General features: G+C 47.4%; 1 protein-coding gene across 6 annotated transcripts in view; it reads right to left on the reverse strand.

Moving 5' to 3' along the window:
* Positions 1-19,483, reverse strand: part of NRAP (nebulin related anchoring protein) — a 75,648-nt gene that overhangs the window by 25,036 nt on the left and 31,129 nt on the right. For all 6 annotated transcript variants that reach the window (XM_086377058.1, XM_086377056.1, XM_086377054.1 and 3 more), the window contains 11 exons: positions 18,292-18,489; positions 17,598-17,702; positions 14,843-14,941; positions 13,434-13,538; positions 11,486-11,593; positions 9,470-9,781; positions 8,254-8,358; positions 5,145-5,243; positions 2,821-2,925; positions 1,619-1,726; positions 957-1,070 (listed from right to left, as the gene is read on the reverse strand). In XM_086377058.1, coding sequence (XP_086233184.1) covers positions 957-1,070; positions 1,619-1,726; positions 2,821-2,925; positions 5,145-5,243; positions 8,254-8,358; positions 9,470-9,781; positions 11,486-11,593; positions 13,434-13,538; positions 14,843-14,941; positions 17,598-17,702; positions 18,292-18,489 — 1,458 coding nt within the window. The remainder of the gene's footprint in view (positions 1-956; positions 1,071-1,618; positions 1,727-2,820; positions 2,926-5,144; positions 5,244-8,253; positions 8,359-9,469; positions 9,782-11,485; positions 11,594-13,433; positions 13,539-14,842; positions 14,942-17,597; positions 17,703-18,291; positions 18,490-19,483) is intronic.

Genomic DNA, 19,483 nt, shown 5'->3' on the forward strand with positions numbered 1-19,483 from the left:
CCTAACCACCCACCTGCACTTCTGCTCATCCTCCCCCAACCCCTAGAATACAGTCACGGACAATTCAGGTCCAATCCCACCCCGGTATGGAAAGTGGAAAGAAATGTTAGAAACAGGGAAACTGAGCCAGAGAACATGTGAAGCTGTGGAGAGAGCATGCGATGGACAGCTGGCTCCATGTGCAGCTCTGCCCCTTTGCAGCCGACCTTGAGCAAGGGACTGAGACACTCAGGGCCTAGGTTTCCTTATCAGTAACCAGGATGAACAAATGATGTTCCTAGAAATAAGTTTATGATTAAATGAGACACTGCGTGTTATAGTGTTTAGTCCTCTACTACATGTCGGACAGTATTAGATTTCATCCCACCCATTAGCCAACTCACATATGTGCAAGGGGATACCACACACGTGTGTGCCAGCACTCAGAGGATCAAAGTCAAGGGGTGCAAACTCAGATGTCACCAGGAGCCAGTCAGGTAGCATAACTGAGTGAAGGAGGAAGTGGGTGAGCAGGGCTGGGCTGCATGACCAGGAGGGCACAGATCCCTTCTAAACGGGGCTCTAAGTAATCAACTTCAATGGTAGCCTTGAGGAATCCAGGCCTGGCTTCTGCACAGAACTTTAAAACTTTCATGCCAAGTTTCCCATTTTGAAAAGTCTGCAATTAATCTTCTCTGCAGACCCAACAAAATACCTCTGCAGTCCAAAATCCAACCCACAGGCCTCCATTTGTGGCTGCTGGTCAAAATCATAGAATGAAAGAATCAAAGAATGCTCAATCTCTCACTTGACAGAGGAAGAAGCTGAAGCCCAGAGGGGCCAAGGGTCCTGACCATGCCACCCAGCTAGCCGGGACAGAGCCAAAATCCACAACCAGAAGGACGAAGGACATCTGTGGGCTGTGCGTCATCATTAGGTTTGGGGGTCCAGGCTCCACTGAGTTCTCTCCCACTTACTTGGCTCTGCAGAGAGCTCGCGTACACTGAATGCGCAAGGCTGATATCATCTTCCAAGCTCCGGGAGCCGAGCATCTGCCCTTTCATTTTCTCAAATGCCTCTTTGTATTTGTACTAAAGGGAAAGAGAGCGGGAGAGAGTAACAGCTCAGGGACAAGGGACACGGAATGGAAGAGGTGGGTATTGGGCAAAAAAATGTTTTGTTCTTTTGACAGTAACTGGGTGAGTTAAAAGAAAAGGCGCGGGAGTCGTCAAAAGGCCGGTTCTTTCATATGCAAGCCTCCCAATGACTAAAGGGCTGGGATATGAAATGGCAGGACATGAGAGTGCTTGGGCGGCCCAGGCTGGGAGGAAGGTGGGTGCATTGTCACCAGTCTCTTCACATGGACTGGCTTTAGGAAAGCGCTTGGCGGAGGGTGCGTTTCATCTGCCCGGGGTCCATAGTTATAGGCCAGCATCAGCTTTGTACCCGGCTAGGGGATTTTTGTTGTTGTTGTAAGGCATGTTCTTTCTCACCGGTCGTTATCTGATTGCCCTGACACAGTCAGTTGGGGATAGGAAAGGGTATTAGCTACAGGCAAAAGAAGGCAGGGGTTAGGGGCAAAAGGAATACAAATGGGGGAGTATTAAACATTGTCACAGGACTGTGGGTGGAAGCTCACATCACTTATAATTTCGCCAGAAGCCTTTGCTGCCTGGAATGGAATGGCATCCAGTCTCAGCTTATAGCCACCGTCTCGAAGTTTGCTCCAGGATTCCTTATAACGTGTCTGTTGAGAAGATGGGCACCAATAAAGACCTTTCCTAAATTCCCACGATCAAAATGAGAATCTGGTTTCTTGTGGAGTGCTGCCCCCAATTAGGAGACGCAATGGCACCCTACTCCAGTACTCTTGCCTGGAAAATCCCATGGACGGAGGAGCCTGGTGGGCTATAGTCCATGGGGTCGCTAAGACGACTGAAGCGACTTAGCAGCAGCAGCAGCCCCCAATTAAGAGATCCCTGTGGTTCAGCAAAAATCAACCGAGAGCTGGAACCTGTCTCGTGTCCAGCCTTGGAGGGGGTGCCGTGGGGCTGGGGGTGGGGTTTAAAAGGCAAGAGCTCTGGAGTCAGAACCAGATTGTTCTGAACAGCAAGCTGATTGGAAGGAGGCATGAGGCTGTAGGTGCACAGCTCCTGACGGAGAATCAAGGGGATTCGACTGTCTCCACTGAAGAAGAGGCAAGGGTTGCTGACAGGGATGAGGGAAGGAAAGAGCTCAGTCTCCCAAGTCTCTCTTTGGCTGGATGTCTTCACCTATATTCTGAGGCTATAGAATATAGCTTCGTGTAGAAAATAGGGCTTCACCTATATTCCAGCCCCTCAGTATAAATGCCCTTTGTACGAAGGAAGTTTTCCCAGTCTCATCCTTATCAATGTGCTTGGCTCTTCTGCACGACCAGCCACAGTGTGCAGGGTCCAGTGGAAAGGAAAACATGGGGCCCCTTGTTCAGGAAACTCGCATATTCGGTGACAGCAGAGCATTAAACCGAGAGCTGGAGCGCAGGATGCGTCCAAGCACAGGTGCAGTGCCATTGTGCAAGTCCGGGATCTCCCGTAATTAAAACCAACGCCCCCTCCATCAGGGCTTCCCTGGTGGCTCACATGGTAAAGAATCTGCCTGTAATGCAGGAGACCCAGGTTCGATCCCTGGGTTGGAAAGATCTCTTGGAGAAGGGAATGGTTACCCACTCCAGTATTCTTGCCTGGAGAATCCCATGCACTGAGAAGCCTCGTGCATTACAGTCCGTGGGGTCGCAAAGAGTCGGACACAACAGAAAGACAAACACTTTCCCTTTCCCCTCCTGATATTCCCCAGCCTCACCTCGCTGATATTCATGGCATTCAGCTTGGCCAGCAGGACTTCAGGGAGGTCAGTGGTCTGCGTGTAGTGATGCTTTAGGTTTTCTCCTTGCTCTCGGTACAACCTCTGTGGATGCAGAGAGATTTTGCATTAAACCCAGAAGCCTCCCCCACGCAACCATCGGCCAGGTTACCCTCCAGGAGACAAAGGCACTGCCGCTGTTCCCTCCCCGTGGAGACAGGATCTTGGGTGTCCTGCCTCCTCCTGGACGGCACAGTGATCCTCACCTGTGCGGATGACATGCACGTCACTCCCTCCCAAGTTCTTCCCATCCCAGAACATGACAGGCTGAAACTTGCCCTCTCAGTGAACACTCCCCTTGGAGCACACTGCTGAGATGGGTGTCAAATGAGAGAACGAGGTCTGGTTAATCTCTAGGAATTTCGTTATTAACTATGAGCTAGCTTTTGAACTGTGGTATTGGAGAAGACTCTTGAGAGTCCCTTGGACTGCAAGGAGATCCAACCAGTCCATTCTGAAGGAGATCAGCCCTGGGATTTCTTTGGAAGGAATGATGCTAAAGCTGAAACTCCAGTACTTTGGCCACCTCATGTGAAGAGTTGACTCATTGGAAAAGACTCTGGGAGGGATTGGGGGCAGGAGGAGAAGGGGACGACAGAGGATGAGATGGCTGGATGGCATCACTGACTCAATGGACGTGAGTCTGAGTGAACTCCGGGAGTTGGTGATGGACAGGGAGGCCTGGCATGCTGCGATTCATGGGGTCGCAAACAGTCGGACACGACTGAGCGACTGAACTGAACTGAACTGAACTGAGAAGAGGACATGCGGCTGAGGATGAGATGGTTGGATGGCATCACAGACTCAATGGACATGACTTTGAGCAAACTCAATGGACATGACTTTGAGCAAACTCCAGAAGATAGGGCAAGACAGGGAAGCCTGGTGTGTGGAGTCCATGGGGTGGCAAAGAGCTGACACGACTGAGTGGCTGAACAATAACAACAAGGAGAGGACCTCAAAATACAGCAGGCACAAGAGAGAATGGTTCTTCCACAGCTGAGATTTTCCCTGGGCTTACCTCCATCCTCCCCTCATCCCTGCCACCTCAAGGATTCTTATGCTAATTAATAAACCTCTTCCCAGTGGGTTGGGTGGGTCTGGGGCTCTGTCCATCCAGATCTCTGATCTGGGCTTATGATAATTCTAGCAGTTAGCAGTGACACATGGAGTTGGCATCCACCACCGGAGAAAGTTTCTAAACCAGGCTTTTCCATCCCAAATCTTATTAGACGTGTCCAAGTTTCTACGTATCACAGCACTGCCCCCTAGAGTTGGTTAGGATAAGGAAAATGCAGGTTATCTTTTTTCTCTTCCTACACAAGTTCTTGTTTGACCATCTATGTTTCTCAGAATTAAATTCGCTTCTGACGGGCTGATTGTCAAGACATAATAAATTTCTAAACCCATAAGTCTGTAAACCATCCCATAACATATTCAGATAGGCACTCGAGCCACCTCAGAATGTCTTTCGAATACGGCACAACAGGAGTAATTTCTTCAATTGGGAAGCAACGGAGACATTTGGCAACTCCTCCCTACCAAGGTTTGTCAATTTCCCTCGTGGCAAGTTAAGAGGTCTGAAGATATTTTAAAGGCCTGTCTGTCCTGCGCAATGACCCAGGGGCCCCTCTCAGGAGAATCAGCCAAACAGGGCTAATCCTGCCTTAACGTGAATTTTTAGAGGACCTTGTCATTCTTCCCAGTCTCCAAGGAACTCTGCGCTGAGAGGGCAAAAGGCCAGATTTTGGTTTCACTTTATAAAGGGAAGATGGGAAATGGCTTGAAAGTTAGTCTAATGTACATAAATCAGATCCAAATCACTTTCAAAGTCTTTAGGGGAATTCAGAAAGCCAAAATTCCTGCCCTGGGTCCCAAGAAACCCTAAGCATTCCAATTCCTAAGTATTCCAATAATCAAGAATTTTGCCTCAAAGTCCCATTTCTGAAAACAGTGTTTCAAAACAAAAAGAAGGGGAAAAGGCCTTAACCACAGACAAATCCTGGAGACATGCAAATGGGAAGGAATGAAAGCTGGGGGCATTGGGGTGGTGGAGCCCCACTTGGCAGCTAAGAGCAGTGGTAACACCCCATTTGCATCCTGATGAAGAAGCACCCCTGCTAAGGTGAGTCTCAGCAAAGGATAAGAAGCTCCTTCATCCTTAGAACAACAGAAGGAGCAAGCCAAGAACCCCTCAGCTTCAATCGCAGGGTTGAAAGAAGAGCCCACTCTTAGAGTCATAATGTATATACATTATCACTTACATCCACTGCTTGGGTATAACTAATTCTGGCCTGGACCATCTCCGGAGTGTCTTTAATACTGGTAAACTTCAAAGCATCTGGATGCTGCCGGTACTTCTTCTGTTGAGCAGAAAAAGATCAAAGCTGTGAATTTTGTGCTGCTCTTTCATGCCATTTGAAAGAGAAAATCATAGGTTGCTTGAGATTAGAGTGAATTTGTGAACATAATTATTATTCGGTTTCCTCCATCTTTATAGCCTAGGTGCCTTCAGGTTAATATTTGTTTCAATTTAAGAATAACCTCATGTCAATTAACATTAAAGTATTTCTACCTGGTGCAAAGAAAACATCTCAAAATTAGATTATATGGGTAAAATACTGTAGGACACACACTTAGGAAAGGATTCTTTATGTAGCCGTCAGATACTGTCTTGCAGTTGTTTACATACCTTAGTTTGGGTCTCCCAAGCAGGAAAGAACATTCATAGCTACATTTATCGTTGAAGCTTTCTAAGTTCCTTCCACAAAAGAACTTGGAAGAGGTTATCACAGTCAAAACCCTTACTTTAACAGTCAGTGACTGCACAAACCGGTTAACACATGCAATAATTCTATAAATGTTATAATAACAAGAAAAAGAGTGCTCTTATTGAAAGGAATCATCAGACAATTTGAAAGAGACTGGAACAAACAATAAGGGTTACAAGAAATACAAGTGCTAACAAAGTCTGAGATACCCAAGTTTGAAATATTCTGACAATCATGCTTAAATTAATTCCTGTTTTTTTTTTTTTTTTTCAATCAAAGTACAGTTCCAGGAGAGTAAAACAGTTGCTTTCTTAATGGAATTATGAAGTATATCCTTTATCCAATCAAACAATTATTTTAGAAACACTTCCTTTAGGTTGGATATTTGTATACTGGGTTATCTTAAGAAGACAGTTAAATGTCCAGCTGAATTTGGTCCATCATTTGTTTTGTAAATAAAGTTTTATTAGAACACACTTGTGCTCATTCATTTACATGTTTATCTATGGCTGTATCTGGCTACAATGGTAGAGGTGAGTAGTTATAACAGAAGCGGGGTGGCCCACAAAACCAAAAATATCTACCATCAGGTCCTTTATTAAAAAGTTTGCTAACTCCTGGTTTAAATGACACATGTGTGTGCATCTGTGGCTCTTTCACAGAGCCTGGCATTCCATCTGAAAACTAAGAAATCAATTCAATTTGACACTAAACTGGAAACATGCCAAACTGGAATGAGATGGTTGGGAAAAGTTGCTGAAAGATGTCCTTCCTAAAGTCTGAAGACCTGTATAAAGCATGGAGAGTCCCCTGGAATAGGAAACGGCAACATGCTCCATTTCCTACGCCATGGACAGAGGAGCCTGGTGGGTTACAGTCCATGGGGTCGCAAAGAGTTGGACACAACTGAGTAACTGAGCACACACAAAGCACGGAAGACAAGCAAGTTTGTTAAATAAGTTTGCAAAATGGGTTGGAAAATTAAGACCACTATAGGAAGGATGGTTCCAAAAAAGATCCCTTGTCTTCCAGACTTAAATACACGAAGGAATCATCTCAAAGTCTAAATCATGTGTACAACGGCCTTTATTTTTATGAGTGGGTCCAATATGGAGAGTTTGGGAGCATGAATCTTCAATTCTAAATGTGTTAAGTTTCTCATGTTCACCCTCCTAAGGGAGCTTCTCCTTAATAAGACTGAATTATTTAATACTCAGGGCAGTACAATCTCTACAGAACTCCCAAGGTCTTCTGAGCCTTGAATGTCCACTAACATTTCTAAAACTTAGGTCAATCAGAGCAAGGCCATTTTTGAAATCAGCTCTGTGACACATTGGGCTTCCCAGGTGGTGCTGGGAGACACAAGAGACGCTGGTTTGATTCCTGGGTGGGAAAGATCCCCTGGAGGAGGGCACACTCACGCGAAGAGTTGACTCATTGGAAAAGACTCTGATGCTGGGAGGGACTGGGGGCAGGAGGAGAAGGGGACGACAGAGGATGAGATGGCTGGACGGCATCACTGACTCGATGGACGTGAGTCTGAGTGAACTCTGGGAGTTGGTGATGGACAGGGAGGCCTGGCGTGCTGCGATTCATGGGGTCGCAAAGAGTCGGACACGACTGAACTGAACTGAACTGGGACCAAAACACTGTCAAGGTTGAAGTCTCCAGGGCCTATAGTCATTATGTCTCCTCCTCACAAAGGAACATCCAGAAAGACCAGGCTGCTGAGCAAGTGCCTTCCGAAGCAGACATTACAGAGTGGATTTGGCTCATCGAGGGTGTGCAGCCTCTCTGTGAATGTGAGACAAAGATGACTCTGATGTGTCCAGCCGGGGCAGTCACTCCACCTTGCAACAGTGTCTGGAGGCATATTTGGTTGTCACGACTGGGAAAGAGTGCCGTGAGCGTCTAATGCTTAGAGGCCAGCGATGCCGCCAAAAGCCCTGCCAGGCCCAGGAGAGCCCCACAACAACGAATCAAAATGTCCACAGGGCCAACGTCAAGAAACGCTGACCTAGTCTTTAAAAGATCTGCTCAGGGATACTGTCCTAGAAAGGGAGGAAAGGGTTCCTTTCAGAAGCCTGTGAGTCCAGCCAGGGTGGCTGCAAGTAGACAGCAGTGAATTTCAAACAGAAATGAGACCCTCCAACAAAAAAAGAACCGTGTCACATGTTCGACACCACGTGAATATTCAAAAACTGTTTACACTGCCTGCCTCGGAAAGAAAGAGGAAGAAAATGTGCGTGAAGTCACCAAAGGGCTTTCTGGGTGCGATAAATGTGTCTTTTTATCATCTCTCCCGTGTTGCTTCATTAAAAAGGTAAGTTGGTGGGTAGCAATCGAGCTCTGTTTGATTGTCATTATTATTCATAATATCATTTGTCACCCACTTTGTTTTTGCCAGGGCTCTCTGGGCCCCTACTGGGGTGTGTTTGGTATGTGGTTTTCCTCTAATTACCGGCCCTAGTCCGGGTTTGGAGGCCTTTCATGTAGCTTTGCCTTTTTCTTTGCCTTTTGAGTGGAAATTATTTTAATTTTATACAGAAATGCCGCACGCCTAATGCAGCCAGGCCCGCTGCACGCTGTCAGGGAATCTCACCTCGCTAATGAGTTCTCCTGCCTTCTTCGCCTGCTCCACATTTAATGACCCGGTGGCGACCCAGCCCGTCCCTTTCATCCACTTCACATCTGCCCTGTATTGGTTCTGACAAAGGAGAAAGGGGGGAAAAAAAAGGCAGGCCATTGTTGGTGTGCAGACATTTAAAGGGCTATTAATGGCTCCCCAATGCCACCTTGGTGCCAGCTGAGTCAAATTAGATGCCACTTTTGTCTTATCCATTTCTGCACAGTCACAGGTAGGGCTCCAAAATGTAAATTAATTTCTCCCTTAATTGGAGCCGACCCGCGGATGGTGGCTTTAGCCCCACCCGACACTGCTGGGGGTGAAGCTGGACGGAGGGGGGCCCCCATCAGTCGCATCCCTCATTACAGGTCCACGGCAACCTCAGGAAGAAGCGCGGCCTTATTGTCTGCTTTCCCCGGTTTCTTGTTTAAAATGACACGCAGGGGAGAAGAAAATGAGAATCCACAACGGAACCCGGGTGGGGAGCTATCTGAGGGAATTTCACAAGACATGCGAGACTTCCCACGGTGCCAATTCCTTCTTAAGAACCTCAGCGCAGGGCAGCAGGGGAGGGATTTCTCATTTCTTTCTTTGCCATGGAAGGAGTAATAGTTTTAATGGAAAATCATTTATATGGACACATCTCTGAAACTAGCAGATCACCTCTCCATCCTAAAAGAGCTCTACCTGGAAGGGTGTGTCTGCACTCCCCCCAGCCCACCTCCAGGGGTGACAGTCTGACTGTCGCTGACCTGTCTTTTCAGTTCGCCAGTCAACCGAAGACGAAAGAACACGACGGGGAAGGCGGAGAAGGGTTGTGGAGGACTAGCAAGCTGCCCTTTCTAAACATGGGACGACTGACCTGGGCCTGAGTACCAGGAATGCTCTCTCCACGGGCAGGTCACAGTTAAGAATGTCACATATACATCCCCTCGCCAACCCAGCAATTAGGAGAAACATAGATAACCTATGTCCATCAGAATGCCAAGAAGAAAAAGGAAGCTGTATAATTTTCTGTTTGGTAGTACCGAATTTAAAATGGACATAGTTTTGAGTAAAATTAAGGCACTAGGAAGCTTAAATGTTTCCCCTGAGGGATCCAGAAACAGGTATCTCAAAGTATAGACTATGTCCTGAAGGGTTTGGGAGACACTAGTGCACACACGCGCACACACACACACAAGGAGCTTACATCACTCTGTAAACCGTAAGCCTTCTTGGCCCATTCCACCTTCATGTCTGTGGGCAAAGCTGTAAAGTGATGGGATGCCGTCTTGTAGCCTATGTCTGTGGCTAAGTGCTGAGCCTTGCGGGCATGCACGAGGTGGATCATGTCCAGGGGGACGTGGCACTGAGACTTGGTGTCCTCGAAGCCCTTCTTGTATTCCAGTTCACTCTGGAGCTTGGACATTTGCAGCGAGTGGCTCATTTGCGAATCCCCCTGGGCACCCTGAGCTCCAATGAGCTTCCCTCTGGATTTTTCATAATCTTCTTTGTACTTCACCTAAACAAAAGAAAGAGAGCAGGGGTTCCTTAGCAGATATCTCCTAAAGGAATTAAGCATCAAGTCACACAAGAAAGTTAAAGTTATACAACAGGACCTATCAGAATTAGTGTCATAGAAATTGTGCCTCCTTTGAACAACTGATATATTTCCTTTCATCAAATATTGAAAAAAAAAATTACAACCCATTATTTCCCTTTACACCTGTACTGCCAGAACCTCAGAACTAAACTGAAAGTTCAGCTATCAAACAGTCTTCTCCCCATTTCCTGGGGAAAGTCCACCTTGTCTCTATATTATTTGAGATTACTCTTCCTGGGTTTGTTTTTAAGTGGCCTGTTGCTTTCATGAAAGCCATTTTGTAATCTTTTTTGATAACAGCAAGAATAGTATGGAAAGTCATCATGAAATGAAAAAGACACAGAATACCTAAAACACAACTGCTATTTCAGAAAGATGTTCAAACGAAAGACAACTGAGGTACGTGTAAATATTTAGGAGTTACGGGGAGCAAAAGGAACACACTGGCCTGAAAAAGAAACACTAGATCTAGATTTATGAGGATCTGAAGAAAGAATAAATATGGAAATGCTTTGAAAACTGTAGCAGGATGCTGGTGTGTGGCATCATTTCAACATCATCATTACTGAGGTCATCAGGAGACATGGGCTCTACTCTCAAATCTGCCAAGAAGAACAACAGGATCACTATCCGCCACAATTTATTGGCAGATAGTGATCCTTGGCTCATTGAACATTTGCAATGAGCCCGGGATGGTATAAATCTGTGCCACTCAAAAGTGCATCTATAGACAAGTGCTGGTTTGTGATGAGACAAAGGGCTTGTGTCATAATGTACATCAACCACATTGCCAAGCCATTGTTTAGTTCAGCTGATATCTATACACATTTATGGGTATATTTTTGTGTGTATATATATATATTATTACATATACATACACAATAGATACAGAATGTACACACACACACACACACACACACACATATATATATATATATATATATTTGGGGGTTTTTTTGGAAGCAAGACTTTCTTGATGAAGGAAGCAGTGAAAGTGAAAGCTGCTCCCCAGGTCTCCTGCATTGCAAGCAGATTCTTTACCGTCTGAGCCGCCAATGTCAGGCAATCTGGCCTAAGCTCCTTATCTCACATCGGACTCGTAGTAGACAGCACTGGACTACAAAACACTTAACCCACGTCAGTGCATCCCCTTTCCTCATAACCGTTTTGCAATTATCAATTTACCCGTGTGTTCACTGAGATTTTGAAAGGTGGGACAGCCTACCCCAAGTCACAAGCTATTTGGTGATGGAGCGGGGATTTTACCCCGAGTCATTCCAACACCTGAGTCTGTACTCTAACCTCAGCAGGCCTCCACATCCCTAGAAAGTCATGGAATGTCTCTGGGCATCAGTTTACCTGTAAAATAAGTGGTTTGGATTACTACTCACGCTACTACTAGTGATAACACCAGTTACCACTTACCAAAAACAAGTGTGCGGCAGGCAGTGTGCTTGACACTTACACGATTATCTCACTTCAAGATGGTCATACTTATCTCCATTTTACAGATTAGAATCCTGAGGCTCAGAGAGACTAAAAACCTGCCAGGACACTTTCGGAATCTCCCAGATATAGATGTCAGGATTCATGATGCCGAGTGCAAACTGGGGACTGACTTACCTCACTGGCCAGGTCCCTCTTGGCTTTGGCTGCCAGGAAGGCCAAGGAGTCAAGACGCAGATCAAACGCTTTCGCCTTCTGGTTTTCCCAGCTACTCTTATACAGTTTCTAAGGGTAGGAGAAAAGAGATCATCCTGAAGTGAGAGGACTTCCTTTAGACTCTATAACAGCTTCTCCAGGAGGCAAACACCCATTACATCCTTCCATAGAAACCCTGAGACCCAGAGAAATTTATAGCCTGAATATAACCAGGCCTTCTTGTTCCACCTTTTGGCCTCTTGCCTTACAGGAATTTGGCTGAAAGAAGCAGACACTGAACTCCAGAAGCCCTGGAAAATACTAAGAGTCTTCATGGAAGTCTAGTGACAGGTCATAGGTGGAATGACACCGCGCAACACACTGCAGCACTTCTGAAGAGTCTGCTCCCCGCCTCTGTCTGCACACCCCACCAGCCCAGCAGCTGTTCCTGGTGCACCCCTTTCTCTTTCTGAGCCCAACCTCTAGTGCATGTGGGTCTTTCCTTTGCTCCTCCCACTTCCTGTCCTGCCCCCACCTCCAGATTTCAAGTTCTTTCTTCTGGAAAGTGAAAGTGGCTCAGTGGTGTCCGACTCTTTGCGACCCCATGGACTATAGCCCACTAGGCTCCTCTGTCCATGAGGTTCTTCAGGCAAGAATACTGGAGTGGGTATACATTTCCTTCTCCAAGACATCTTCCCAAACCAGGGATTGAACCCAGGTCTTCTGCATTGCAGGCAGATTCTTCACCATCTAAGGCTCCCTCTCTTTCTGTGTGTGAATCAATTTAGCTTCTGTTTCTCCTTCCCATTCTCCCCTCCTCTCCCAAATACCTGCATCAGGACCCCAAAGACCTGGGAGACCAGCAGAAGAGCCAAGAAAGGCCCTTCCTTAGAAGAAAGAGAAGAAAAGTTGGAACTCCGCAAGCTTTTGTGCCTAAGGAATAACTGCTCTGAGCATGCTCCTCCCTGTGCTTGCCGTATATCAGCTCACTGAGACTTCGGGGCAACCCAGTGTAGAGGGAAATAAGCGTGCCTTCATTTGCCAGTGGGACCACTGAGAGCAAAGAAATTGCCCACGGTTGCATACCTGCTGCTGCTGCTAAGTCGCTTCAGTCGTGTCCGACTCTGTGCGACCCCAGAGACGGCAGCGCAGCAGGCTCCCCTGTCCCTGGGATTCTCCAGGCAAGAACACTGGAGTGGGTTGCCATTTCCTTCTCCAATGCATGAAAGTGAAAAGTGAAAGTGAAGTCGCTCAGTCATGTCTGACTCTCAGCGACCCCATGGACTGCAGCCTACCAGGCTCCTCCGTCCATGGGGTTTTCCAGGCAAGAGTACTGGAGTGGTGTGCCATTGCCTTCTCCGGTTGCATACCTAGTAAGTGCTAAAAACCCAGAGAGTTTGGAGCCAATTTCTGAGCTCTTTTTCACTCCCTTCTCTATCACTATTCTTATGTTGTTTCAACTCCAACCCCAGAATAACCACTGCCTCCTACTCCACCATATAGCTGATGCTCATTCCTACCAAAGGTTGTCTGCACGCACACACGCGTGCATGTGTGCATGCTCCATCACTCAATGGCATCCGACTCTTTTGTAACCTCAAAGACTGTAACCCACCAGGCTTCTCTGTCCCTGGGATTTTCCAGGCAAGAATACTAGAGTGGGTTGTCATTTCTTCCTCCAGGGAATCTTCCTGACTCAGGGACTGAACCAGCATCTCCTGTTTGGCAGGCATATTCTTTACCACTGAGCCACCAGGGAAGCCCCTCCCGCCCACTAATACTGGTGAGTTTACAACGACCAGATGTATACAGGCAGCCTCAGTGGACACAGACACACTGATACAGCTGGTGGGCTTTACAGATCAGGTGCCTACATACAGGAAAGTAGAGCCCTCAGCACGCCTCCCCTCCCTGCCACCCCCGACTGTACCTCGCTGAGATTGGCAGCGTTGGCTCGGGCCTGTAGGAAGAGAGGCTCGTCTTTGCTAATGCTGTACTGATGGACGGACTGCTCATGCTCTGCCTTGTAGGCCACCTGTTGGGAGAGAACACTGGGTCAGGAGCAGAAGGCAAAGGAGGAGGTGGCTGGCTGCTCGGTTCTTCTGGTCTTACATGGAAAATCCATTACAAGATCAATAAGGCCAGATGCTGGCTGGCAGCATGCAGGAAATGAGGCTTAAGGCAGAATAGATGACTAGGGAATGAGCAGCAGCAGTGAGCCGCTGGGAGGAAAACGTGGCCAAGGGACCAATCTGAGAACCCCTCTAAGGTTCTCATTTTCCCTTAAAGAAAGTGAAAATGTTAGTCGCTCAGTGGTGTCTGACTCTTTGTGACCCCATGGACTATAGCCTGCCAGACTCCTCCATCCATGGGATTCTCCAGGCAAGCATACTGGATTGGATTGCCATTCCCTTCTCCAGGGGATCTTTCTGACCCTCGAACCTGAGTTTCCTGTATTGCAGGCAGATTCTTCACCATCTGAGCCATCAGGGAAGCCCCATTTTCCCAGGAGGCATCAACTTCCCCAAGCTGTTCCCATCCACAGTGTCTATGGCCACACAAATGACCCACTAGAGGGCTAAGATGAACATGGACTCCCCAAGTGTGAAAAATAAGAAGTATCTCCTGCCTCCTGCACCTCAAGATCAAACCTAGCACATCCACAGGTAGTGACACCTGGAAAGCGAACAGTGACCAAAAAGGCAGCATGAGTGAACATCTTCTCCATGGAAACTGAATCACTCCTGCTCTTTTTCTCTTCCCTTCTCTCCCACTTCCCAGCCTGTTTGCATGCAGTGGATTTCTGCTGACTCCGAATTATGTTTATTGCATCCTTCCTGGCAGATGTATCTGAACCTTTAGAAAGGAGAGCGAGGGACGTCCTGGCCAGATGGTAGCACTACGCCTGCTCAGCTGTTGATCCCTAACGTGTAAATAACATATGCGGTGTTTCAGTTTTCTACCTTCCACATTTGAGTGCAAGTGGGCATGAAGTGCACCATCTCACAAGCAAATGCTATCCTCCTCTAAGATAACTCTCTACAGGCTCCAGAATTCTGGAGTCCTTGATGAGGGAGAGAAGGAGAAAGAAAGAAGAAGGAACTAGCGTAAAAACTGAAAAAGAACAATGTCAGCTGACGTCTGTCCTTAACAAACAGAGGAGAAATACGGTGAGTACGGTAGGGAGGCCTGGAAGCCCGTGGAAAGCAGGCTCCAGCCTATTTAAAGGGAAGGCTCTTTGGCTCCTGGCTTGTGCCTGGGCAGCACCTGCTGTGGTCCTGGAGGTGTCCAGGCCCGTGACACAGCAGGTCGCAGGAGAAAGGGCAGCCCAGGACTCACCCCGCTCTGCAGTTCCTGGCTCTTCTTGGCATGCTCCATCTGGGAGCTGTCGGCCACACTGGTGAACTTCAGCTCATCCACCCTCTGCCTGTAGTTTTTCTGTTTCCAAAGAAAAGAGACTCAGTAGCATTAGATCGGGCTGTTCCCACCATCACATACATGCAAACACCCACATACTTTCTGTGACCCAAGAATTTTCCCAAGGGGGATGGTCCAGCTATTCCTTTAGCTTAAAGAGGACCACTCAGACCTGAGACTTTCAGCCTGGTGAGCTTGTTTTAGTCGCTTCTACTGAATGGGGATTTGAATCTTCACTTCAGTGAACCCTGTGTGTCACCGTGAGCCCTGGGATGGATCCATTTTGTAAACTTAGATCTGACATAGGAGAGCTGAGTGGAGGGAACTTGGACTTGATAGCCATGAAACCTGAGGTCCAAATCTCCCCCAACCTCTTTCTGGCTTCATGGCCTTGGGCAGACCCTTGGATCCCCTGGGCTGCTCAGGCTTGGACTGTACAATGTGGGAAACAATACAAGCTGCTTTACTGCGGGTGGTGCAAAGGCTTCAAAGCCTCCCTTCCCACGAGGGGAGTCCTTGGACAGAGTAAGTGATCACTGTGCTCGCAGTCACTGTTATTCACAGTGCTGTCAGGATGTTCCAGGAAGTATTGTGAAAGGAAAGGCCAGGAGCCACATCCAGAAGGCAGGTGGCCAGGTGGGTTCTGCCCTCACAGCTCTCCGTGTTCCAGATTACTGAGGGCTTGTCTTCCTCGTGTCCCCATCTCACACCCACAAAGCCACTGGCAAAAATTACATGTGCTAATTCTGTTCCCCCACGGGGCCTTCTTGTCCTTCCTGGAGGTTTACTTCCTCTGGCTTTTCCATTGGAGTTGCCAAAGCTGATGGGAAGGGAAGATCTGAGAATGGCCTATTGAACAAAAACTTGTGGGGAGATCACAGGTGAGCAGAGCCCCCAGTGCCATCAGCAAGAGGATTGCTGATACCAATTGAAGCACAAATAAGGATTGGAATATTGAAAGTTTTGAACTTCCTCCCATGAGGAAGAAAAGAAATTCTACAAAAAATATTCCAAAGAGACTTGTACTTTCCCTTTCTCATTGGAGCATGTTGAATGGGAAAACCCCTTCACCACATAATTAAAGGAAGTCACATTGCCTTTCCATGGTTGGAAATCCCTGTGTGTCCCAGTCTCTGCATTGGTCAAATCAGAAGTGCCGAGTGAGGAGCCAAGAACCCACCCTGCCCAGGGCAGAGCAGGGCTATGAGAAAGGCAAAGGAAAAGGTATCTTCTTGGCCCTTGAGGAGCTTAACAATGAGTCAGTACATGAGTGAGATGGGATCAGGCATGCCTAAGGCATAAGGTCCCCTTACCACACACCTGTCCAAGACAAATGGGGCTCGGCTTGTACCACTCGGATTTCAATTGGTCTCAAAGAAGTTAAGTGATGGGAACCCTCAAGGGTATTCTCTTCTCTCTACCTTCCTTATTCAAACACCCTAACCTTGAATGTGTCTGTCTGAGAGAAGGATGAGTGCAGTGGATAAATAAGGATAAATCAGAAAAGGTGCTTCGGGAATCCAATATTGCTTAATTGTCCAGAGCTGATGCATTGGACCAAAACACTAAGTACAGATCCCAGCTCTGCCACTTCTGGAAATGTAACTCTGTCTTACCTTCCACCTATGTAAAATGGGGATGTGAATATAATAATACTAGTGTCTACTCACAGAGGAGTAATAAAATCTGAGTGATAAATGAACCATGGGTGTGTAATACACTCACAGTCATCAATGAAGGACAGCACTGGCTGCATAATTATTATCAGCCTATAAACGGCAGCTGTTACCAGCACTACGATTACCATATGCAAGAAAAATGCCGACTCAGCCTTCCTGGCACCAAAATAAGAACCCCCTTTGAAGATCCCAAACGGGGTTCCTGAAATAGTCACATTTGCAAATGAAATGTCCTCCAAAAGTCCTCCTCTGCCTGCTGCCGACACCAGCTGTACACGGAGTAAAGAGAAGCACAGGCTTGGAGCCACAGGGATTTGGGGAGGATCCTAGCCAACCTTCTCATTTGTATAAGAGAGAAGGAGGATTGGAAAGGTTGAATGACTTGCCTAAAGTCTACAGTGAGTTTACGGCACGACATGGTGAGAACTGTTGTTCAGTCGCTTAGTCCGACTCTGAGAACCCATGGACTGCACGCAGCACGCCAGGCTTCCCTGTCCTTCACCGTCTCCTGGAATTTGCTCAAACTCATGTCCATTGAATCGGTGATGCCATCCAACCATCTCATCCTCTGTTGTTCCCTTCTCCTCCTACCTTCAATCTTTACCAGCATCAGGTGGTTTTTGTTTTTTGTTTTTTTTCCCAAAAAGCATGATGAGAATACTGACCTCTAAATACCAGATCCTCTGATTCAGAAGTAATCACACACTCCTTACACAACAAACACATTTCCTATGTCCTAACTGTATATCACAACCATTCTGACTCATCGATGCAAGTACTACTTAAATCGGTCGGCTTCCTACAACAACGTCCCAGGAAGCGTAAGGGTGTAGAAAGCTAATTCAGGGTGAGCTACACGTGCAAAATGAAGAAGTACTCCCTTGAGTCTCACTCAAAAACTAAGCCTGGGGGTTGAGGAGAATTCAGAGGGAAAGATGGCTCTCTGGGGTCACTTGGGCTGAGAAGGACAAGAAGCCAGGGGCTTGGGCTCAGGTTACCTCGCTGACCAGCTGTCCAGCCTTCTTGGCCTGTTCCAAGTTGAGACTGCCCTCAGTCAGCCACCCGACCCCTTTCATCCACGCCAGGTCAGCCTTGTACTGCAGCTGCAAAGAGGAAGACCAAGCTTAATCAGACACATGGATGCAGACTGGGAGAAGTTAACGGAGACTTAGGAAAGTGCTCACTCTTGCGTTTTCTCAGCCCTTCATCATAATCAGGCAGAACTCTGCTCGGGGGTGAAGCCACTGCCCACCCTGTAACCAGACGAGGCTATTCTTCCTTAGTTCTGAACCACCAGCACCTTCACCAAAAAGGAGGGCTTTTCAGACTTTTGGCCTAAGGACTTTATCTGCCAACCTGCTATACTTCCTAGATGTACTTTACAACGTTTATCAGCTTTACCACTTTCGCACTTGCTTTCCTCTTTGCTCATCCCATTACCAACACACCTTGACTTTCACAATAGCTCTGAGTCTCAACCCTCCACCCTCTGGTCTCCACTGTCTTGATTCTAACTCCATCTCCATCTCTACCTCCCCATCCATCCCCCCTGGGCCTGGCACACCTCCAGCAGTTCTTCCTGGTCCTGAGTCACCTAACAGACTCATGGACAAGTTCTAAATCACTCTGAAAATGTCACCATATCAGCTGCAAGAGCTGCATGGGGAGAGCAGGCAAAGAGTCAAAGCTCACCTCGCTCTGGAGCCCGTAGGCTTTCTTGGCCCAGAGAGTCTTCATATCTTCGGGCAGCACGGTGTATTCGTGCAGTCTTTTCCTGTAGTCCAGGTCACTGGCCAGAGCTTGGGCCTTCTTAGCATGCCTGATGTTGACCATGTCCATGGGCAGGTGAAAGTGGGTCTTACTCTTTTCAAAGCCTTTCTTGTATTCAACCTTGAAGGCACCAAAACACACTCTATTACTGGAAGCCTGCCTTGGCGGGACTGACGTGGAAACAAATGCAGGAAAGAAGCCCAGGCTTCCATGAGGAACTGGCACTCTGGGCAATGCCACCTGTCTGTCCAGAGGGTGAGACCCAAGTCCTGGCTCTGCCAGGTGGTGGCACCTGGGAACCGAGGTTTCACACTACTTTGCCTCTGTGAGAAATGCGTCCTAACTCTTTTCACTCAGCTGCTCTAGGAAGAAAACACTCGATCCATGGTTTCTGTGGAAGCTTTGAGAGGCAAATATAGCAAAGTTTGGGCTCCAGGGTCAGCCAAGCTTGAGTTCAAATCTGATCTGAACTTTGCCAGCTAGGTGGCCTCTGGGAAGTCACATCACCTCTCTAAAGGCTCATTTTCCTTGGAGGCCTATTGTGAAAAGTAAACAAAACAGTAGCCGAAACCCACTTAGTGCAGGGATGGTATACAGCAAACACCTGATAAATGTTGGCAATGAGGGGGTCAATGAGGCTGGATGGTGGTGATGATGGTGGTGATGATGGTGGTGATAGTGTGACGGTGGTGATGATGGTGTGATGGTGAGGAAGTGTGGTACAGCAGAAAAAGTCTAGGAGTAAGTTTGGAGTAAGGTAAGAGTTCTTAACTTCTAGGTCAAATTCTCTATTCCTCAGCCACTACCACTGACGACAATATGACTTAGGGCAAGGCCATCTTTTTTGGCCCCATTTGCTCCGAGTATGCAAAACCAGTGTTGTTCTCTGTCTAAACTGAAGCCAAATGCTCAGCGTCTCTGTATACTTCATGACTGAGGACATTAGAGGGCTTGTTCCATAGGGCACATCCAAAATGGTTATAAGATGCAATTCTCTTATTCTGTTCAAGCCCTGGTTCCTCCATGACTCAACAGGTAATCATAACTGACTGCACTCCCAAAGCATCATAAGCCAGCCTCACCACCTCAATAAACAGAATGCTTCCTGTCTAAT

Source organism: Bos grunniens, chromosome 26 (assembly GCF_055505025.1).
Source record: "Bos grunniens cultivar Pamir isolate PY7600 chromosome 26, Bosgru_T2T1.0, whole genome shotgun sequence".
NCBI classification, from domain to species: domain Eukaryota; kingdom Metazoa; phylum Chordata; class Mammalia; order Artiodactyla; family Bovidae; genus Bos; species Bos grunniens.